Source organism: Stegodyphus dumicola, chromosome 4 (genome assembly GCF_044657685.1).
Source record: "Stegodyphus dumicola isolate Sdum_Otavi_A_Nest chromosome 4, ASM4465768v1".
Classification (NCBI taxonomy): Eukaryota; Metazoa; Arthropoda; class Arachnida; order Araneae; family Eresidae; genus Stegodyphus; species Stegodyphus dumicola.
In genome coordinates this window covers 11,776,799-11,801,316 of record NC_140771.1, presented here as the reverse complement: position 1 = coordinate 11,801,316, position 24,518 = coordinate 11,776,799, and the positions used below count along the sequence as shown (strand labels likewise).

Below are 24,518 nucleotides of genomic sequence, written 5' to 3'. Positions count from 1 at the left end.
AGAGTTTTTGATTAACGAATTCAAGGATTTCAAAGAGAGCAATGGCAACGTTGTTCATTTTTATCTCCAGCGCGTGTGACTGCGTATCTGAAATTCTAAGATACGCTCAATTTGAAACTATTTTGCGATATTGCTCTTGAACTGAATTTTATGATTTAAATTCGAAGAACGTGATATTTAATAAATAAAAGTAACTCACAAAATATTAAAAAAAACGCCCTTTTGGACGTAATTTAAAATCTAAAACCTTGTAGGGTTTATATTTATTTTAACTAGCATTTATTTTAAGTTTAAACTATCTTTCCTGTCAAGCCTTACTTTTCCCTGGAACTGCCAATGCCAGAATATGTAAATTTTAGTAGAACGCGCAAGGATTCAAATTATCAGCGGAAGTATTCTGATTTAAATAGAAGGAAACGAGTTCGGTGTGATATTCTTACTTCACGAGCACGGAGGTAGTTAGCGAGAAATTGAAGAACCCCGCGTTTCGGCCTATGTGCTTGGCGGGAAGTAGTGTTAATCGTTCAAGTGAGCTTCAAGTCTGCTGAATTAGCAGCGGTGTTGTAAAACGCGGTGAGTTAGTTATTTTAGAGAGCCTCGTAGTTAGAGTCTTGTCTTTAGTTTCTTTTCAGGTTATTATTTTTATTTGACCGCCGAGTTGGCGCCGTCTGTAAGCGTCAAGAGCACGCAATTGTAATTTATTACGTCGAATAAAAAGGGACTTAAACCCTTTACAAGACTCTGTGTTTTATCCTGTTTTCACAGTCACCCCTTCGTTGCGTGCAAGTTGGAGGCGCGCAACGTTACAACCTTTCAGATTTTTTTAAAACTGTCTTTATTGAGCATTTCTGGTGGAATTATTTTATCTGTAACGATGTTGAAAATTATAATTTTTTACTGTATATTACCGTTACCTCAAGGTCATCCGCAATACCTAGGGCGTATTCTTAAACAACTATAAAGCGAAATATTGCATGGTCAGCAATTCCCAACATAATCTTGAGCTGGCCTTTGTATGCACAGCAGTTGGCCATCTCTGAATTAAAGTACTCAGTCACTAAATTTGTGAAAAAGACTGATATTTTTTTCATTACGTTTGTTTATGTTTTTCTTGAAAGATATTCCACATTCTTGAAATCCTTCAAAAAATCCCTACCCCTCAGCGATGAAGAACAGAAAATCCCTCTTTAGCAAAAGACTTCATAACAGACGAGCAGTTCGTCTTCTTTTAACCCAGGTGAGAGGTGGCCGAAAGCAGTTGTTCTTGGATAAAGTTCAAAACGCATGGCTTCGAAAAGGTAGATACTAATCCTTATAACTTAAGAGTTCTCTTTGTACAGTAGAATATTCCGTTTAAGATGAACGTATTAAAAACAGAAATTTAGCTCTATATATCCTTTGTTCCCTTGCGACTTTTCAGCTCTTTAATGGAACACCTTAAGCATTATATGAATGTTTTTTTCTTTCCTTCTATTCACTTTAAACATTATGAAAGAAAATCCATTGATTTATCTCAGTTTTATTTACAGATTTAAAATGATTTTTGGAATCCCACGTGAGTTTAATAGACGGCAGTGTTTTAATACAGCTTGCTTAAATGCATATAACTTATGATTGTTGATGATTTAAGATCAAATAAAAAGGAATATGTTAATAATAAAGGACACTTATACAAACTGGAGTCAGTTGCTAAATATTGGTTTAAAAGGGGGCTCATACACCTTAAACCCTTATGATCATCGAATATTAGACTGTTGCAAGAACTGGGCTATTTTATTTTAAAAGCAATTACTTCCAACGTTTTACAGCTGACTAAATAATATAGCTGCTTCGGAAAGTAGTAGCCAGAAAGTTTGCGTTGCCACAAATATTTTTGTAATTTAATCCGCTTTGTGACAAATGTTTTTGTCATGTTTCGACCTTGCGCGCATAATATTTTAAAAATGGTTAAAGGTACATACTTGAAATTTGAGGAATTCTTTATATAGGCACTATTTTCTAATTGAACCACAAATTTTGATATTAAAAAATTTTATGAAAGAAAAAATTACAGATTTTTTTAATAAAATACATTTTGTAAACTCAACTCCAAATAAAACAAAAATTTAACATGAAATTTTTAGACTATTTGGTTCACAGCAGTTTCCAAAAATTATAAAAGCTATATATTAAGTATGGAATTAAATTATGCAACAGAATGTTTTAAACTGTGCGCGTAAGGTGGAAACATGACGAAACATTGTGCCACAAGGCGGATTAAATTATAAAAATACTTGTGGCAACACAAACTTTCTGATTACTATTTCAGAAAGCAGCTATATTATGTAGTCAGCTGTAAAAAGTTGGAGGTAATTGCTTTTAAAATAAATAAGTAATCTCAATTCTTGCAACAGTCACATATTTGAAGATGTTGTGGGTTTTAAGGCGTATGAGTCGCTTTAATTGTATATCGCGATTAATAGCTTTTTGGAAATCACAAATCATTTTCCTATTTTTAAAAGCGTATATGTAATCTTTATTATATTTGATAAGGTGTAAGTACTGTCTAACTTCAATACTGATTCCTTTGACATCATTTAATACGTATATTAACAGCATAGCTATAATTTGAAAACATATAAATTTATCCATAGGTAACACTATGATTTTTTTCAAATATCCCGATATTTGTTCTTCAAGTATTGGTCGAGCGTGGTCGATCTCATCGGTTATTTAGCCAATATATCATCGAGAATGTTGCCCAGGGTGGTGTGCAGGAGACAGATCGACCCTACACTCGAAAGAAGGGAGGAAGAACATTACAAACAGCCATGCCTTCTAAGGGATTTGAACCTGAGTCCAAGGTTATCCTATCAAAATGGCAATAGAATGGAATTTTAAATACATGATGCTGTGATTTTATTTTTTCATATATTGATATAGAAACGCAATATAATATATCAAGTTATCCTTATCGTAGAGATCATTACTGAAAGTAAATGATATATCTGAGAACATAATTGGAAATAGTAAAGGAGCATCATCAATAGTCGTATTTTTTAATGATATTACCTCCAAGACCAAAATTACTTGGAAACATCACTAGCCTGCTTAAGGAAGCTTCATTATACGTAGCATTGTATTAAGAGTAACATTATACATAACAAATTTAAAATACTTGGGGAATATTACTAGCATCATAACAGAATTATTTCTGAAAATGATTATGGCGAAGTATAGTATATAGCTAAAATTATAAGTTTTCTTCCTGATGTAACTAGTAGCACATCCGGCTAGCAAATAGATGATCCGAAGTTCAAATCTTGCAAAAGGCACAGATGATTTTCTAACTTTTCTCGCTCCAAAAATTCTAAAAGCCCTACAGTGACGTCTGAACTAAAACGATGTCTACGATAATTTATCGTGACATAGATGTGGTTAATTGACATGATAATGACATTGATGTTCGACTTGCTCTTCTCAGTCGCTTAAGTAGGAGAGAATATAAAGTATTACCCTTCGAAAAATCCCTACCCCTAAAAATCCCTATTCTTCCCTAAACTCCTCAGTGCATGCACTCGCGATATTACGTTGCTCTACATCATTATAAAGTGAAAGTTTACTGAAACCGTAAAGACAGTCAGAAGACGTATTCTCCCGTCTATTTTGTAACTGTTACTAAAATCACAATTGAAAGCAAAGTTTGAAATAAACCTCTTCATTAACGCCTCAATTTGATAGTTACACAACTTAGGAATGTAATGGAAACACAACCTTCGCAGCTTGCAGTGCAGAACAATGGTTCATGTCAATTTTAAATGTGAAATACACTTTAATATGCGCCAAAATAAGCCTTGTCTTAACCCTAAGAAATTGCAAAACAAGCACAACTTGCTGAAGCTGAATCCTTGTTGTAGATCATGGATTTTGAAATGGATGATCATGGATCATGTTGTGGATTTTGAAACCAAAATTAGTTTAAACAGCAGTGATACCGGTTACAGCCGAAAACGTCGCGGACGAAAACGTCGCAGAGAAAACAACGCAAGGCGAAAACGTCGTGCTACAAAAGGTCGTGGGAGAAAACATCGCAAAGAGAAAACATCGCAGTTCTAAAACATCGTGGCACAAAACATCGTCGTCGAAAATAAAGCGGTTCAAAAACTTCGCAGTTTGAAAACATCATCGTCGAAAATATCGTGGTAAAAAATAAAGTACCTACAAATCATCGCATGATGATAACATCGCAGATATGCGTTTTTCAGGCTTTAATAACTGTAAATAGATATACCCATAATGATTTGTGAGCGCAAGATGTAAAGAAGGATAATTTTTACTTTCACATTTTTTTTATTCACTAATAAATTTTTGCTGAAAACGTAAGAAGGAAACTTAAGCATAGAAAATTAAATGCAACTTATGGATTATACTTTATATGAACAATTACCAGTAAAAACTTTATAAAAAATGATTTATTAATGGTCTTTGTTGGTTAACTATGCCGGTTTAAAATTCTATTAAGTGCTATAAGTTGCATTAATTTTCTATGCTTAAGTTTCCTTCTTATTTTGTCAGCAAAAATTTATTAGTTAATATAAAATATGAAACACAATACTTGCGCTCACAAATTATTATGGGAATATCCATTTACAGTTATTAAAGTCTGAAAAAAGAATGTCTGCGATGCTATCGTCACGCGATGATTTGTAGATACTTTATTTTTTACCACGGTATTTTCGACGACGATGTTTTTAAACTGCGAAGTTTTTGAACCGCTTTATTTTCGACGACGATGTTTTGTACCACGATGTTTTAGAACTGCGATGTTTTCTCTTTGCGATGTTTTCTTCCACGATGTTTTGTAACACGACGTTTTCGCCTTGCGTTGTTTTCTCTGCGACGTTTTCGTCCGCGATGTTTTTGCCGCGATGTTATCGGCGGACACCGTGATACCAGATCTAACTCCACGGCTGTCTAACGCTGTAAACTCTGCTCTTTATTGCACTTTAAATCTGTTTCTCAACCTTTCAGTTTTGCGATCGAATGTTCAGCCATTATTTTCACCCCCCTAACACAATAACAGAGTATACAATAATAATGTATTTAGAGTATCTTGACGATAAACCAGCACTACTACCTTAACTACAACCTTACAAATAAACAAGAATCAATAAATTTATTAATGTTTGACAATACCCACTGCATTGGTAGAACCAGAACCTATGCCTCTGTATTTCTCTTTGTCTTACGTCCACCTGATCGAGTATTCTCACAGCTTCGCGAAAAATTCCGCTTTGTCTCGAACATTTTGGAACGCCTGCGGGACCGTGACGGAAACCTATGTAGTAGATACTGCACCTTATTCATTTCTAGCCAGTGTCAATTGAGTCAATTCTTTTGTCGAATTATCGTGAATGTATACATTGTAATTTGTTGTATTAATTAGAACTGATAGTATTAAATATTCATGGCAATAGATTTATACAATATCATGAACAAAGTTTTAAGTGGGATAAGCGAGTGATACTGAAGCCTCAACAATGCACAAACGAGCTTAGCTCTGTAAATGAAATCAAGAAAATATTCTCAAGAATACTTAAATTTTGGGTTTACCGGTGCTGAAGTTAATGAAGAATAAATACCCTTATCATTTGCTCAAACATTTCGCCAGGAAACAGCATGAAATCCACTAAACTACGTTCGGAAATGTTTCATAATGGGTGAGTTAACAAACCCCGAGAATTCTTCGAATTAAAATTTAAATCATATTTTTATGGATTTGGTATTTAAATATTTAATGTTAGTAGAATTATAAATAAAATTGTTTTATTCCCCTTGCAGTGTAGCGCGTGACGAATATTATGCGAAAACTAAGGCGGAAAAATTAAAAATACAAGAGCAAGTGCATTTACCATTTAATAAATGAATATATCTTTTTGATTTCGAGAAATTTCTAGAACAATCTCGCGCGTGATTTAAAAAGCTTATAAAAAGGAGGAAAACATCTCAGTTCACTTAGTTGCTGTTTTAAGAGTTTGTTGAGAAAACTGCTCTTGTTGACTGTATCGAATTCGCAGATTAGCTTTCTCTAGCGGTTTTAATTAAGTTCTATTAAACGTTTGAGTGGTTAAGAGATAACTACCGTGAGATATTGTAATACTGTAAGAATATCTGAGGAAATTTAAGCATTTAGTTTAATTTGTTGTAATAATAATAAATTTTTTCATTTTTCATCGGACTTGTGCATTCGATTCCTAACGAACTCGTACGCACGCAACAATATGAAAAGTAAAAAATCATTTAAAAAAAAAAAAATTGGTAAAAGTTTACACTTGGGTGCCCCTTGTTTTTTGGCGATTCTTTTTTCACGCCAAGATCGGCGCCAGGAAGGCACAATTTCAAGATGGCTGCTACACAAAACCAAAATAAGAAGTCAAAGAAATGCACAAACTCTGTGTCCATGTACACATCGATCTATTTTCACTTAAAAAAACATCCTAGAATTGCACAAACTAGGCATTGCGCACTGCCTTAAATTTGTCCATGTACACATCCATCTATTTTCATTTAAATAAAATCAGGAAGCTAAAACAAAGTTAAAACTATCATGGTAAACAGAAGTGAGGTTTCATCGCTACAATTTAAAAAAAAATTGTCGCTAATCGAAGGGGCACCCAATTCTACACTAGAGCCAAACATTTTTGTGAGTGAAAAAGTTTTATTTGCATCTTACAAAGTTTCATATAAAATAGCCAGATGTACAAAGTCTCATCATTGGGGATGAGCTTATGTTGCAAGCTGCAATTGAGATCACAGAAAGTATGTTTGGAAATAATTTTAATAGACAAATGCAGTTCATACCTCTGTCAAATGATACTATTGCCCATCGAATTCGTGACGGAAATGTACACCAGTAGCTTTAAGGGAAATTGCGTTAAAAATTGTTTTCAATTTAGCTTCATGATGCAACAGTTAACAATAAAAACCCTCATTTCACTGCCTATGTTCGATTTTGCAATTGTATGTCAGCAACAGAAGAACTATTTTTCTGCAAACTTGTAGATTTCTGAAAGTTAGTAGAATCCAAAACAACAGCATTCGCATTGTTTGCTATCTTGAAGGGTTTTATAAGCAACTCAAAGAAAGATTGGAAAAATTGCGTAGGCATATGCACGGATGGCACTCGTTAAATGTCTGGAAGATTCCAATGTATACAAAAGCACCTGTGAAACAAAAATCTCGACAGCGTGTCTGGGCACATGCTTGCGGAATCTCTAGCTTCCCAAGAAGTCATTTATGGTCTAAATATTTTGCTAACAATGGTTTTACTCATAGTAAATTATATGAACATGAGATCTCTAAAATAAAGAATCGTTTCTGTATTTCGAGTAATCGTTTCTGTATAACTCGATCCGAGGTTTGTGCTATGTCCACTAAGTATGATAAATGTTAGAGTGCAAAAAGGGTTTTGGCGGCGGCTCATGACTTCATTTCAATTTTCTTTGTGTGATGCATTTTACACACTTAGATGTTACACGTACATCACGAATTTATATTTATACAGAAATTCATTGTGACACATTCATTACCTTTAACTCTCCACTCTAATGCGCGTAACCTAATGTATCATTTAAGATAACTAAATATCAACGCAAAATGTTTATGGAGAGTTTACCCAATTTTCACTATATTTTTAATGCATTTCATGTGCACAATTCATTCATGTACAATAAGTTACCACTGTTTACAGTTCACATTACTTTAAGGTAGTCTGACTGTCAGCCTTATTAATATCACAGAAAAAAAACAGTTTTGTGGCCCCCAACATTTACACTAATACACAAAATGAACTTTCGCTTCATTTCGAAATGAAAGTTCTTCGAAGTGAAGAACTTCAGATTCGAATTCTTTAATCAAAGATATTAGATCCTACTTAAAATTAAAAAAAAACCTCTATTTGAAGTAAATCATCACTACTAGTAACTTCAATTACGCTCATAAAAATAAATGAAGACCCAAGTGAATAGAAAATAAATTTATTTATACTTAACCTTCAGTTTTTGCTTGCTCCTTCCTGTTACTGTAGTCAGCCATTTCTGTTAGTGACGAACTCGTCCCATGCTGGCCACGTCAACCTGTCTATACGGTTCTACTTGACTTCTCTTGTGGTTTAACATTGTTATCATTCTAGCGAGCCTTGTCCTCTATCTTTCCTTGTTGTTCTCATAATGTCTCGGATTGCAGCAGAATTTCCACGTCCTCTAGTCTTTGTTCCATCTTCTGGAAAATTGCCTAGGGATGTTGCCTTGCTATCCTCTGACTTCCTTCCACCTTAGAAGCGTACCACCCTCTAGTTTTAAGGAGGCTGTACGGCCTCCAGCAGGAGCAGATGAGGTTGTTCTAACCTGTACACTTAACGTGCATAAATCTGCCGGCATTTGGTTTTGCATGTCGGCCATTATTCGCCAAGGCAAAAGAGTGTCTTAACATAAAGGCACAAGAGAAGTACGTTGCACCGTTATTAAGTTCCAATTACATCTTGAACAAAGCAACTTTCATTAAGCTGGTAAAGTACCCAAGATATCGTCTTTACAGTAGCTGACTTGCACGAAAATGCCGGCATCCAGGTGACGGGGCGTGAAAGTTCCTCCTTTTATGCTATAAAATAAGGAATTAGAATAGGAATTTGCGAAGAGCCAACGACAACGTCTTCTTTATCCAGTTAACTGTGATTGACGAGTATACTCATTATGGAGAAGCGACACGATTTTGTGTATTGACGAGTATGCTCGTCATGCATATATTATGTTAATGAAATGGAAAGATAAGAGGGAGGTTTATTTAATAAGTACTGTACATAATGACAACGTAATAGAAACAGAGAAAAGAAAAATAATAACAAAGAAACCGGAGTTAGTGATTGATTATAATAAAAAAAAAATGGGTGGAGTGGATATGAGCGATGGAATTATCATAGCGTACTCCACGGCAAGAAAAGACTCAAAAAGTACTACAAAAAGATATTTCTCCATTTCTTAGACATTATGTGTCTGAATGCATTCATATTATATAAAAAAAATAATGGAACATTATCGCGTATCATCTTTTTGCTCAAATTCATTGAAGACACTTTTGCGACGTATCCAACTGAAAGAAATAAATCGACACAAACTCGGCCAAGATCAGGAAGGAATCGCGTTACTGGTGTTCAATTTGTAAGGAACCAGTGTGTATAGTACCCTGTTTCGCTGAATATCAGTCCACAGCAGGAATTTAAATTCTTACTTCTGTATGTATAACATTTAATTTAATTGATTGCGTTTTTAGTTTAATATGTATTTAATATATGCTTATGTTAACCAAATAAGTAAATCTTAGTAATAAAAGTTTCAATTTTATAAAATAAGCCCATCTTTTTCATCCAGTATCTTACCAACGCAACTTACTCTGTGATGGACGAATATACTCGTCATGGCTCGATTCTGGCGACACAAAACGGTGCGCACTCTTAAACGAGAGAGCCACAGTTAACTGGTTAAATGGTTACCGTCAGTTTCACTTCCGGTCAGGTTATCTGTCTTTCTTTAAAGTGATTTTTTTTCTTTCATTTTCATCGTTTTTTGCTGTATGAATTCTTGGACTTTGAGATTGAAATTGGTACTTCACTGCTATGTTTAAGCAGCACTTTCCAGCTATCTCAACTTACCCCTTGAACTGCAACCTATACATTGAAAAAACTCTTACATAAGCTCCCAAAGGAGGATCAAATGCTTGAAAAGAAAATTTGAGGCACATTGAATTCTGTGATTTGCAGAATCTTCACATGTGTAACAGAATGCTGATCCTAAGGAACTGGTTTAGCTCCCTTACTAGTTGAAAAAAGGCAGCAGCCTTCAGCAGGTAACTAAGCTTATCAGGTTCAATGCTCCTTCTAACCTTCCTCGGGAACATACAAGGACCTGACTCGGAACAGAGAGCTTACTAAAGCTATGTTCACTAATTGTGGTAAGTAGACAGGATACAGACGAAGGGTATACAAAACCCTTTATTTTTCTCTATATACAATAACTTCCGTACTTCGGAATACACTGACCCTCCACTCGGAGTCTAACGTAAAAAAGTATAAAAATAAAACTAAACTCTAATTTAACTTTAGAATAATACACGTGGAAGATTGGCCTTATAAACACAGGAAGCGTATGTAGCACAGAGACTGTGAACACTACAATACGTTTAATTTATCAAGAGGATTAAAACCTCTGGCCTGGAAGGCGAACAGAACTGCGTAACTTCTAAGGTAAGCGGCCTGCGTTGACTTACTGCTTCCTATCTTTCGCTTGGCAAAAAGGCCACACTTAAATACTTGGCGTTCGCCAGACAAACTTTGCATAAAAACCTTCACGCTTATAATTCTGGCCGGAAGTAGAAAATAAGAAATGATAGTAAAGATTTAAAATAAAATAAACGTTAGTAAAACTTAAGATCCTTACATACTTCCCGCCAGAGTTAATTAGTTTGAAACTGAGGTCTAAAACGACCTTGTTGAAAACTTTTAGCTCTAGAATCTAACGCGAGGCCAACCTTTTACAACCATAACTTAACTAGAAACTAGAAAATTTAAAAGAAAGAAATTTGTTACAATAGCAGCTCCCAGGATATACAACAATCTTTTTTTCATCTGTACTGCATCTAAACAGGAGCTTTATTCAATTCTGGTTCCTTCCAGAGATCTTTGTAATATTCGGACATCCTTTTCTGGGCCCAGTCTTTAAAGGTACTGCAAATAGTAGCTTGGTTTATCCTCCTTCTTGTACGGGCTCGCCCTTCAGTGTTTTCCTCTGGAAGCTTCCTTTTCTCACCAGTACGGCCACCCTTGAATACTTTCCTTTTCTCCTCTGCTTGTGGTCTTTGCCGTTTGATGGCAGCTGGTCTTGGCGGAACCGGGAAACTTCTGTCGTGATCCTGCTTGGACCTCGTTGTTGGCCGTTCAAATTTTTCTTGTACTTTTTCCTCCGCCGCTGATGGCCCTTCCGCAGTTCGGCGACTTTTGCTGCGGAGAGTTCTGTCGGATGAGTAGATCTTCCGTTTTAAAGCCGGGTTATAGTTGCCGTCATTTCTCCTGGTCCTCTTCACATACGTCGTCCTTCTCCCTTCTTCATTCTGGGGGTGTTCGTGAACTCTATTTTCTGGACGGTGGAACGGCTTCTTTTTCTTGTTACCTTCCATTTTTCTGCGGGGCAATTTTCTTTTCACTTGCTTCTGTCTCTCATTGGCTTGCCCTTGTACTTGTCGTTTTTTCACCTCAGGAACTTGTACCTGCGGTGTCTGCCGTGCCGGATCCTGCAAAAGATCTGAAACGATTTGCATTTTATTACGATCGAAGTAGGGCTTGATTTGATCAATGTTTGCGGAACAGGTTTCACCATTTCTGGCTTTTAACACTACAACAGCGTGAGTTATTTTTTCTATAACATATGGTCCTTCAAATCGTGGAAAAAATTTGCAGTTTTATCTTCTGGTGTTGAAGAAAGTGAATGCTTAATTTTTAAAACTTCATGCCCTACTTTATAAGTTACTCCCCGTCGTTTCAAATCATAATATAATTTCTGTTTTCTTTGTGCTACTTCCGTATTCTTTTTTGCTTCTTTTATTAGTTTTTCTATATCACCCATTTTAAATTCTGGGGCTCTTTGTTGCACATAAAATAGTTTATCTAACGGTGTTATAATCTTTCTGCCTAGAAATAACTCAGCAGGAGTTTTGCTCGTTGTATCATGTTTTGCGGTCCTAAGGGCGAAGGCAAATTCATTGACATAGTTATCCCAGCTTTTATGAAAATTTTTAACATAACTACGGATAATTTTCACTATATTTCTGTTGACGCGTTTCGCTATATTTGATTGCGGCCGATACGGGACCATTTTTAAATGACGTATGCCCAGTTTTTGGCATATGTCTTCAAATATATTACTTACAAATTGAGGACCATTATCCGATATAACTTTTAGGGGCGCCCCGTATTTTAAAATATATTTATTTAAAATAGAATCGGTAACCAATTTCGCGGAGGCTCGTTTTAAGGGAACAATTTCGGTCCATTTACTAAAATGATCAACCATAACAAGGAGATAGCGACTTTTATTTAACTGACTTTTTGGGAAAGGGCCCAATAAATCGATGCCAATTATTTCATTTGGAAATTCGGATTTAATACTATTTAGAAACCCGGCCGGGCGGAAATTAATATAATTAACGGCTTGACATGTTGGGCAGGACTGGACATACGCCCTTGTTAACTTTTGCAGTTCAGGAAAGTAGACTGCCTCGCGTACGCGTTGGATAGTTTTTCGAATACCAGCATGAGAAGCTAAAGGGCTGTCATGGAGCTCATGCAGGATATTTAATCTAAGACTAGCTGGGATAACAGGTCGAAATTCGTTGTTGGAATTCGCAGTTTTTGTGTAGAATAATAGACCATCTATTAGTTCGTAATGGGCCGCCCTATTTCTTATCGCCACAATATCTTGGTGGCTAAAATTTTCAGGATCCTTCAAATACTCATAAATACTTCCAAACTCAGGATCCTTACCCAGTTCGGTTATTACAGTTTCTCGGGAATTTATTGTACACGCTGTCAGCATTGCAACTTTTACGGTATTACCCTGTTCGTCTAATTTAATTCGTGATAGGGCATCTGCTACGATATTTTCCTTTCCGGGGGTATGCTTGATTACCAGATTATATTCTTGCAGCTTGAGTGCCCATCTTATTAACCTTGGGGATAAATTTTTCCCTGAGTACAATCTAGTTACCGCCGCATGATCAGAGTATACTGTTATCGGCGCCTTTCCAAAATAGACTCGGAACTTTTGCACTGCTAACAGAACTGCAAGTGCCTCTCTCTCGGTCGCGGAATAGTTTCTTTGTGTTTGATTTAAAGTTCGGCTAAAAAATGCCACGGGCTGCTGATTTTGCGAAAGTACCGCTCCTACCGCATAATCCGAAGCATCCGTGAAATTTCTAAATTTTCATCCTTTTCAGGAAATTTCAACACAGGGGCTTGCGTTAATGCTTGTTTTAATTTTTCGAAAGCACTATTGGCTTCGGCCGTCCACGAGAATCTTGCCTTTTTCCTTTTTAATTTTAACAATGGCTCAGCGATAGCCGCAAAATCTTTTATAAAGGACCTATAATATGAACAAAGTCCTAGAAAAGAAGAGAGCTTCTTTGCCGTGTTTGGAGTCGGATACTTTTGTACAGCGATTATTTTTGATTCATCTGTCTCGATCCCTTTTTGCGATATTTTGTAATCTAAATATTTTAATTCAGGGGCTGCAAATTTGCACTTTTCGATATTAACTTTTAGACCGGCCTCATTTAATAAAGAAAACACCTGTCTTAAATCCTGTATATGTTGGTCGAGATTATCACTAGTAATAATGATATCGTCTAAATAGATAAATGTAGACTTTCCAAGAACAGGTCTTAACACACTGTCCATGCATCGCTGAAATGTTGCCGGGGCGCCTGAAAGGCCAAACGGCATACGCAAAAATCCATAAGTGCCAGACTTGGTTATAAAAGCAGTCTTAGGCACGTCGTCAGGCCTCACCCCTATTTGAAAATAACCAGTCGTTAAGTCTAAAGTCGTCATAAATTTGGTTGATTTTATGTTCCTTAAAATTTCTTCTATGATCGGAAACGGATATACCGGATATTTCGTTATGGAATTTAATTTACGGTAATCAAGAGCGAATCTCCACCTTTTTGGATGCTCCAAAGGATAATCATTATTTTTCTTACATAAAACCACCGGGCTAGCATAACTACTTGAGATGGGCGTTATGATCTTTTTACGTAGCATATCGGTAATATGCCATTCTATAATTTTTTCCTTATTCTTATCATACCGGTATGGTTTTTGACGAACTGGCAATGCATCTCCGGTGTCAATACTATGGTTAGTAACCTGAGTAAATCCTGGAATATCACTAAATAACGAAGCAAATTCACTTACCACTTGTCGGATTCTAACTTGCTCGTCATTAGGCAGGTGGTCAAGATTTAACCTTGGCGGTTCAATCTTTTCTACACGCACTGGTTTCATTGTCAGCTTAAGGGACGCTTCATTAAAATCCAGTGTAGCTTGTGCGTCTGAAAGAAAATCTATTCCTAAGATTAAATGTACTTGCAAAATTCTTTACTATAAAAAACATCACCTTTACTTGTTCGTCCTTGATACGGATATACAAAGGTACTTTACCTACGCACTTACATTGTTCTCCTTGCGCCGCTAATACTGTCGTATTATCCGCATTATATATGCGGTATTTGCGAAAATACTTTCTAAAAAAGACTTCTGCCACACAGGAACACTGCGCGCCGGTATCCAGGAGTGCGGTGGCCGGGATATTATTCACCAAGACTTCAATCTTCGGAAGAGTCAAATTTTTCACCATTACTGTATTTAACTTGTAGGAAGAGGGGTTTTCGTGGCCTTCGGATTTCCGCACCCTCTCGTGAGCAGAAATCCGTTTTAGTTTAAATTATTTTTCCTTTCCGTGCTTTCCTTCTTTTTCCCCTGGCCTTGAGACTTTTTTCCTGGGTTGCTATTGAACTGTCGACGTTCGCCGGCTGTTTTTGAATGCTCGGATTTCCTTGCCCACTGATTCGCTTTTTCTCCGTAGCCATTTGCTTGAGTTTGCTGTAGTCTTGGCGTACCAAATTGGTTTCGCTGTTGATATTGGCGTCTTCTTTCGACGTCCGCCGTTCTTCTACTTTCAAACTGGATTGCTAGCTCAAATAACTTTTCCAGTGTAGTCGGATTTCTTAATTCAATAAAGTCTTGCACTTGGGGTAGTAACCTCGGCAAAATCACTTGAATTATTTCAGGATCCGGACGGTTTCCATACAAGAGCTTGAAAACGTGAATTTTCTTAAAATAAAGCTCGAGAGATTTTCGATTCTTTGTTGATATATACTAAAAAGTTCCGTTTCTAATTTCGCACGATCCCTTACAACAGGGAAGGCTTTTAGTAGGGCAGTCTTGAAATTTTCGTAAGTATAGGTGGGACTTCCTGCTTGACCCAAGAGACTTCTGCCGATACATTTGAACCAGTTAAGCGCTTGGCCCCTCAAAGCGCTGGTAGCTAAGGTAACTTTTTGAAACTCGTGCACGGGGTAGAGCATGAAGTGGTCATCCAATTTTTCCAAAAAACTGGTTACCGGTGAGTTTCCATTAAACGTTGCTTCTGGTTTCATCGAAGCGCGCATGGTCTGGACGATGTAACCGAATCCTTCCAGGGCGGCAGCTGGCATTTCTGGATTCTGAGCCGTTTCTGCAGGCAGCACAGGTTCTTCTTGAAACTCGGCCATGGTTATTCTTCTTCGTTGGGCGCCACTATCAGGTTCAATGCTCCTTCTAACCTTCCTCGGGAACATACAAGGACCTGACTCGGAACAGAGAGCTTACTAAAGCTATGTTCACTAATTGTGGTAAGTAGACAGGATACAGACGAAGGGTATACAAAACCCTTTATTTTTCTCTATATACAATAACTTCCGTACTTCGGAATACACTGACCCTCCACTCGGGGTCTAACGTAAAAAAGTATAAAAATAAAACTAAACTCTAATTTAACTTTAGAATAATACACGTGGAAGATTGGCCTTATAAACACAGGAAGCGTATGTAGCACAGAGACTGTGAACACTACAATACGTTTAATTTATCAAGAGGATTAAAACCTCTGGCCTGGAAGGCGAACAGAACTGCGTAACTTCTAAGGTAAGCGGCCTGCGTTGACTTACTGCTTCCTCTCTTTCGCTTGGCAAAAAGGCCACACTTAAATACTTGGCGTTCGCCAGACAAACTTTGCATAAAAACCTTCACGCTTATAATTCTGGCCGGAAGTAGAAAATAAGAAGTGATAGTAAAGATTTAAAATAAAATAAACATTAGTAAAACTTAAGATCCTTACAAGCTGGCTTCAAGGCTGGCGTTTAGTGCAAAGGGCCTGGCATCAAAAGAGAGCATAAGTTCAGACTTGCAAGCCAATCCCAGAAATAACAATATATCTTCCAAAATTTCAAAACTATGATACGAATCCTATCTTAAGGTTATGCGATGTATAGGTTGTAAGGAAATAACCATCTTGCATAACTTCATAATTTATAAAATGCTGAAAATTAGCTGTGTCATTTTTGTTGTGTTTTCCAAAAAAAAAAAAAAAAAAAAAAGGTTTTATTCATCCGGCCTAGGTAGTGACGTACGAGATCAGTTTTGAGGTTTCTGTGTATATTAACGTTTCTTATGTGCCATGGAACACCTTTGATGACGTGAAGAACTGTATTCTGTAGAATTTGAAATTTTAAAATATCTATGTCAGTTGTCGATGCGGAAGAAGCATACGCACAAATTGGACGGATGATTGCAATGTGGATTCCGTTTTCCTGCTAGATTGAGTTTCCAGTGGCTTAAGAGGAGATTTCAGGATAATATTCAACAGTTTTCCCTTTACTTGATTTACGTATTAATCTACCAGAATAGCTGTATCTTCAGCACAATACGCTAGCAATCCAATGTGGTCATGAGAAAACTTTTTAAAATCATGGAAATCAAATCTTTCATGATTATGATGTTAATATGTCCCCTACTTCTGATGACTTCTGTGCTTATATTATTATCATTTGCTGTTTGAAACGTTTAAGGATTTGTTTTGCAACAAAATCTATTCTGTCGTTTCAAGTTTTTTTTTTTCGTTTTATAAGTTTACATGTATTCTCAGCATTTCAGCTTAAAAGGAGATTTCTAAAATTTTATTCTTATCATGAAGGTGTTAAAAATTGAAGTATAAATTAAGATTTATATAATATGTTAAGATTTATATAATATGTAAAAATCTCCATGTACTTAGACTATTTTTCTTTGTGATCGTTATAGAATATTCACTGTAATCGAAATTATACTTTCTAGGGGATGTAAAGAATGGTTTCAGGAACGAACAAACTTCGAGAAAACTCTTCTATCGTTATCCAGTGTATTGTTACTCACCTTATGTTTAGTCATACTTTTTGGGATTGCTTATAAAGGTACGTAAGAAAGATTGTTTTTTATCATTCTCTCGCGTTTTGCAAATAACCAGAAGCTGCTATGCTTTTTATTAATAAATCTAAACATAAAAGTAATAGAATATTCTTTTATTATCATTTACCAAAGATAAGTAGTGAGTTTGCTAAAGCCATAAATTTTCTTTTCAATAGCAAAATGGATCTGGTTGTATATCTGGCTTTAGAGCTTTCCATAAGTACCATATAAAGACATAATTCAATTTAAATTTTTCCAAGTTTCATAAAGGCATATTTCCTTAGGTATGTAGCTCTAAAATACTTAATTTAATATATTATTGGTATGATGATATCATTAACCAGAGCATCTTAATCTACCTGATACTATTTCTGGTTCGCTTAGAGTGATAACACGTGCGTCTCAGTACATTCATTATTCCAATAAAGGTATGTAGATCATTTTATATAGTATGATAAATGACTTAAGTATTCCTATGTTTAAATGAATATACAAGTTTATCCCAAACGTGTGCGTAAGAATTAGAATTTTATTCATGGGACTAATTAAGCGCAAAACTTTTATCGCAGCATTTAACGATGAACTAACTGCTAATGTCCCATCATCTCCAATAAAACTATTAATTTAATGATTTTGTTTCAACACATGAAGAAAACTGCGAATAATAGTAAAACTATTATAAAATACAACACTTCCGGTGCTTGTTTAGGTTATAGTGGATATTCGTAAAATATTACAACCCCAAACTGCCTACTAAAAGATGCAGACTGTATTCAGAGTGTCGTTTTAAGGATGAATGGATCTGAGAGTATATCTTTCACAGTTGTAAATGATAAACTAGTGTTCTCGTCTGCATTGGAGCTGTAGCAGTCTTCAAAGAATATATTTCCTGTCATTGACATCAAAGCAGAAGAATCCCAATCGCAAAGCAAAATCCAACTTTTTTTTTGAAGGTAAAAAAGCAAAAAATCTTAGTAAAGAATTATCTGTTTGACAAATTTGTTTTAAGAAAGCATACAATATCCGGGAAACAACTACACATGCACATTACTTTATATCATGCACTATTGCTAAAAGTAATAAAGCTTTCAGTCATGAGGAGTTCGTTAAACAACGCATGCTGTAAGTTTAGGATGTTTTATGTCCAGGGAAAGGATTTTGAGAGTGTAAGCTTGTCTAAAAAAACGATGACTTCTAGGCCAGAAGCCATCAATAAAAATCTGACATTACAGTTAGAGTCAAACATTGACCATTCTGCTCTACAGGTATGGATGAAAGCACTGTTGTAAATGATACTGCTCAAGCAGTGCTATTTATAAGAGGTGTTGATGAAAATTTCTAATTACGGAGGAGCTGGCATGTTTACAGTCGTTAATGAAAAGCACAAGGGGGATTTCGAGAAAGAATATATTTTTTGTGAACTTCTGGAAAGGCTTTCAGATTTGAAAGTACCCATAAAAACATATATAATATTACTCACAGGCAATGTCCAAATTTTCTTCAGTGCATGCATTCTGAATACTCTGATGTGCTAAAGTCCGACGACTTAGTGCCCGATGTGTTTTAGAGTAAACCTGGCACCTTAAAGACGGCATTTTGTCATTTTGATGTGAGAAACTGTGTTCTATTGAGTGTGAAGATACGGTGTTGGAAGATACGGTATTTCGAACTTTGTATATTTTCACAGAATGGTTTTCCCATATGAACAACTTAGATGTCAATGGTCATTTTAAACCTTCTGATAAGGAATTGGAAGGTTAAACAGAAGATCTACATTAACCAATATCTTCGAATTCATGTAGTTTACTTACAAAACGTTTTCGAGAAATTTCGTGTTGTTTCTTGAGTCATGGGAACTAGACAATTACTAAATCATAAAATAAAGCTACAATATTATGTGCAACTTATAAAATGTTTCCGAGAAATTTCGTATTGTTTCTTGAGTCATTGGAACTAGAAAATTACTAAATCATAAATAAAGCTACAACATTATGTGCAACTTATACGTAGAATGTACGGAAGGATAAAAGAGTTTCGTTAGGTGCAAAATTTTTTACCAGATTTTTAAATATTGGGTAACCAACAAAGTTCTATATTTTTTCAGGAGTATTTGCGACCACAGACTAAAGGATTTTGCATGCCGTTAGTTGCGTTACGTAATTCACGAATAAGACTCACTATCCGGGGAATTTCAGAATTCAGTTCAACGTCTGCTGTTGGAAAGAGTGTTCAGACTTGTTATCTAAATGAATTGTTATTCGACAGATTTCATGAAACTTGTAAGATTAAGCATTTCATAATAAACTGCACATGTAAAAGATATATGAAAAAATTCCAATTTCAAATCGCTCGATAACAAGCCATGCTTCAGAAGGCTGTTATAAAGTAACGCTGAAGCATTACGGAGAAGGGTCTTTCCTTACACATCTGAAACTTTCGGAAGCAGGTATGAGTTTGTATCTGTAGTAGCTACAGCAAACAGAAGAAGACGGAGAGGTAAATATATGATGCACGATTTGACAGAAAAGAAGAAACATCATTACACTATCCGTCAACTCATCCCCATTGCAAATAGAAAAACTGCGTGTTTAGCTGATGTTTGATAAGGAATGGATGAATACACCATAAAAAAGGATAACGTATCATGGATTGCTGCGTATTGGTTTCTATTCACCGCCCGCCGGTAGTGGATAAAACTATTGAACGCTAACTGACAGGAACTTAAAAGTTGAATTTATCGGCTGACATATTTTGATTACCTCTCAGTGTTTTTTCAAAATCAAGAGCCCTAAGTTCAGAGAAATTCAGGATACTCATAATTTACATATTATCCTATTGAAAATCGAAGACCATCTTTCCCAATCCTGATTGCTTAACTTTACTTTCAGAGAACTAATGCTACCACCTTAAGGTGCATTGTAAGACATGAGAAAACCTCGCTATATTGCCGAATCTTTTGTCTATTCTCCGCACCGTAAAGCTTTCACTCCCTATCAAAAGGCGTATGGCATAGACAGCGGGAGACCATGAAGTCACCATTATGGACAAGGCTTACAATCGGTAACTCAAAGTGTTCAAGAACAATTTGCGGTAGACCATAAGGTCACCGTTATGGACAAGGCTTACAATCGTGATTCAAATGCGTTCAAGAACAATTAGTGGTAGACCATGAGGTCACCATTATGGACAAGGCTTACAATCGGTAACTCAAATGCGTTCAAGAACAATTAGCGGTAGACCATGAGGTCACCATTATGAACAAGGCTTACAATAGGTAACTCAAATGTGTTCAAGAGCAATTAGCTGTGGTGTACAGGAAACATATGCGATGCTTTCAGAGCAATGCCGAACCACAAACGACCTGTGATACAAATGTCGCTTTGTAAAATGTTCAGATATGCACTGCGTGTTAGGAATTATACTTTGTATAGAATATAAAGATCAATCAGGCAATGTATAAATTTTACTTACAGTTTCATCTGATATATGCTAATTGGCTAAAGTGGAAAATTACCCTATTTTTTAGAGAACCTATGGAGCGTATAATTAATTTTATTTCATACTGTGGTAACAATCGCTTAGATCTAAAATACTGCAAATTTCATTTTACAATGTATGAGCCTTCTGCTGAAAACAATTACACTTTTTATAAATTTTTATATTAGTAACTATGAGTAGGCATTCATTGCGAGTGCTCAGATACTATTGAGTAATGCATTTTGGTTCTCTGAATTATTTTGCCGAAATTTATTTCGGGCAGCAAGCAACGCTGGAAGAAATGTGACTATTTTGGTTTCGAAACCCCATTCGACTTCAAAGGGAAAGAGGCGGAGCATCTGGAACAATTTACAGATGAAGCATACGAGTCAAAACACTTCCGGTTTACCGACTATTTTGTAAAATCTTTCAAACTACATCACATAGCCAAGTACCTATGATAAGTGTCATAATGGTAACGACATTATGCAGGAACTGATATCTAAAATTTCATAAAAGATCTGTTTCGGTGCACTGAATGTAGAAAATTCTGCATTTAACAAAAATAAGGATATTTTCTCTGGGCATTAGGGTTTTCAAAATTCCAAAATGAATACCGACTGCTGATGAACGCGACAGTGGCATATCTTAATATGTTGAGCAGCAGACTATAGACAGTCTCCTACTCATCCCTGCACATAAAATTAAAAAATTAGATTCATGCTTCTCTTTACTATTCTACAACATTTCAATATTACGCATGCACACAATTCTCACATTAACTTTCACACAATCAGTGCTAAAATTTTGTATGGTGCTACATTTCGTATAAGGTCTTTTCATATTGAACACAGAGAAGTTTCCCAGCCTATGCTCAGTACGAACAGGACATCTTCCGTACTATCATTGCGTGACATAGAGATCTTACCTAATATTTGAACTTTAATTTCAACAAAGATGAGCCGATCACAATCACAACTCACATCAGTTGAATTTAAGTACGTATCTATCATTGCTGAAAATAATTGTTATGGGGAGAGAGCAAAGCAATGCTTTTGGATAATATCCTAATATCACAATAGTGCCTATAACTCAAACCTGTTTAATTGGACAATGAGATTTGTTTTATACCGAAACAACCCATTTATTCTTGCCCAGTCACATCGCATTTGGTATTTAAACATTCTAATGCTCTAGCATAATTCGGAAGAGAAGAAAATTCTATCGATTTCTGCTCTTTAATAACATTGTTTTGTTATGAAGAGTTTTACAAGCATTTATATGTTATTTTATTCATATATATACAACACCCAATAACTGAGTAAGAAGGATTTGGGCTTTTACTTCCTTGTACGAAGAAAAAGATATATTTCAACGAAAATACCCATTTTGGCAGCTATCAAATACAAATTAGCGATGTCTTTGCTTGACAGCTGTACGTAAGGACAGAACAAAGGATTCTTTTCCCGCAAAAAAATTATAAAACTGATTTAAAATGTATTCTAAAGAGAATTTTATTTTTCGTGGCGTCTGTGCGTACGTACGTACGTACGTATGTATGTATATATCTTACATAACTCAAAAACGAGTAGCCTCAGAACGTTGAAAGTTTGTATATAGGATTGCTATAACATGTAGATATGTACCTCACATTTTCGTTGTAATCGGCAGAACCAAAAATATATATACATGTAAAGAAAAATGAAGAACATATAAAAGATTAAATTAGCAACGTAAATTTCCCTTCTCTATTCTAAAAAAAAAAAAAAATCTGATACACCACATGACTTCCTTGTACGGAGTATTAAATTATACCCATTTTTTTCTTGCATTTCACTTAAACTTATTGGATTAATTCTACTTCGTCGATAACGCAAAAACCACAATAGAATAAATGCACGCTTTAAAATTCACTCTATTTGGTGCAATATTGTTGCAGTGATAATGATTTACGACCAATGGATAACATGTGCTTAATAGCATATTATAACGCTACAAATATTTTAGAAAGCTATGAGCTAAAAGTTGTCTAAAATCAAAAAACATAAATTGAAGAGTAATATTTTGAAAACTTTGTTGATTTAAATCACTTTGTCTAAATCCTCCCTTCTGCATGATTATGCGTCTATACTGTATTGTTATTTTACGCTTGAATGTGAAAAAAATATCGTTTTCAGATTAAATGTATGCTACATAAATGCTTTCTACTTTTTTCCTTCGCTAGAAATTGTTTAAGCTTGAAATATAAAAAGAATCAAATTCGATGTAAATTAAGGAAACTCAAATGTAAAAAAAGAAAAAAAAAAAAAATTGATGCTGGATTTTATTTTTATTTATTTCATTAATTACAATTTCCTTAACTTCCTTAACATAGTTTTAATTTTCATTCTTTTTATAATTTACTGAATTATACTTGATATCATTGAATATTAAAAAATACAATTTAAGATTCTAAACCTTCAGACATTTAAATTAGATGTGTTCGACAATTACTTTGAAAACTATGTTATATAAATTTTAAAAATCAATTTCAGTTACAAAATCAACGAACGTATTTTAAAAAGTGGGAAACGAGATGCATTTTACAATTTTAAGCATTATATTCCTTAACCTTGTGGCATCAAATGCTCAAATATATAAAAACATCCGAATATTTTCATTGTTCTTTCTTAGTTGAATAGTATTTATAAAATAATTTTATTTAAAATTTTAATGAAGAAAAAAATTGAAAATAATTCCGTTTTATAAAACAACAGTAAGAGCGTAATGTCACATTTTTTTCATAAATTATGATGGAAAGTTGTTCTGAGCTATATAATTATTATATGAAAGCAGTAAGAGCACTTTAAAATAATTTATTATTATTATAAAAATCTAGGTTCGAAAATGGAATGCTTTTCTGAGAAAGAAGACGTGGTGTGTAGAAGTAGAAACTGCATTATAACTGGTAAGAAAAGAAATTGATATTTTTCTATTTAAAACTGGCTACTCTGAGACGAAAATCATAATTTTTAGGCAAATGGTTCACTTATTCCTGAAAAATTGAAACATTATGAATTTTAAGAATGAGCTAATTGCACGGGTGTTTTAATGACGTTCCCTGTATATAATTGCTGAAAAGTGGTGGTTCCAGCAGGGCAAATATTGGCAAATTATTTAACTGCAAGATATTAATATTAACGGCAAAATAATTAACAAACAAGTTAATTAACTGCAGGATATTAATATTAACGGCAAATTAATTAACAAACAAATTAAATAATTAATTATTAAATTTCAAATTACTTAACTGCAAATTAAATAAGGAATTAACTGAAAATTAATTAACTAATTATTAAATTTCAAATTAATTAACAAATTAACTAACTAAATTAATTATTAAATTGCAAATGAATTAACTGCAAATTAAATAAGGAATTAACTAACTAAATTAATTATTAAATTGCAAATGAATTAACTGCAAATTAAATAAGGAATTAACTGCAAATTAATTAACTAATTATTAAATTTCAAATAAATTAACAAACAAATTAACTAAATTAAATGCAAATTAATTAATTAATTATTAAATTGCAAAATTATAAACTAATTATTAAACTGCAAATTAATTAACTGCAAATTAAATTAATTAAATTGCAAATTAATTAACTGCAAATTATATAACTAGATATAAAATATTTCCAGTTTTTCCCATGTGTATTATGAATATGAGCCAATTTCTCTCAAATATCATCTTTACTCTCAGGATGATGATTGTCGCTTTATTTGTCGAAATCCAAATAATCCAATCTCCAAGTATAAACGTAAATGCAAACTAGTTTTTCTTAGAATTTTCTCCACGAAGGCATTCCACTTTTAGGAAGATTCTTCACTGTGCCTGTAACAATTAACAGAAGAAACCATAGAAAGTTCTCTACAAATACATTCTCTTAAATGACAAAACCATCCAGTGCTTTGCCATAAATGAGTAACAAGA

The 24,518-nt window shown here is 34.7% G+C and overlaps 1 protein-coding gene across 5 annotated transcripts in view; it reads left to right on the top strand.

Moving 5' to 3' along the window:
- Positions 1 to 1,193: 1,193 nt before the first annotated feature.
- LOC118204547 (neprilysin-2-like) overlaps positions 1,194 to 24,518 on the top strand; it is an 82,167-nt gene continuing 58,842 nt past the window's right edge. For 4 of the 5 annotated variants that reach the window (XR_004760821.2, XR_004760819.2, XM_035376865.2 and 1 more), the window contains exons 1-3: positions 1,194 to 1,298; positions 16,955 to 17,070; positions 23,421 to 23,489. Coding sequence is in view for 3 of the 5 variants with exons in the window: in XM_035376865.2 (XP_035232756.1) it covers positions 1,285 to 1,298; positions 16,955 to 17,070; positions 23,421 to 23,489 (199 nt within the window). In the remaining 2 variants the exon portion in view is untranslated. Of the gene's footprint in view, positions 1,299 to 16,954; positions 17,071 to 17,252; positions 17,350 to 23,420; positions 23,490 to 24,518 lie in introns of those variants that run through there. The other variant, XM_085814558.1, reaches the window with a different exon arrangement.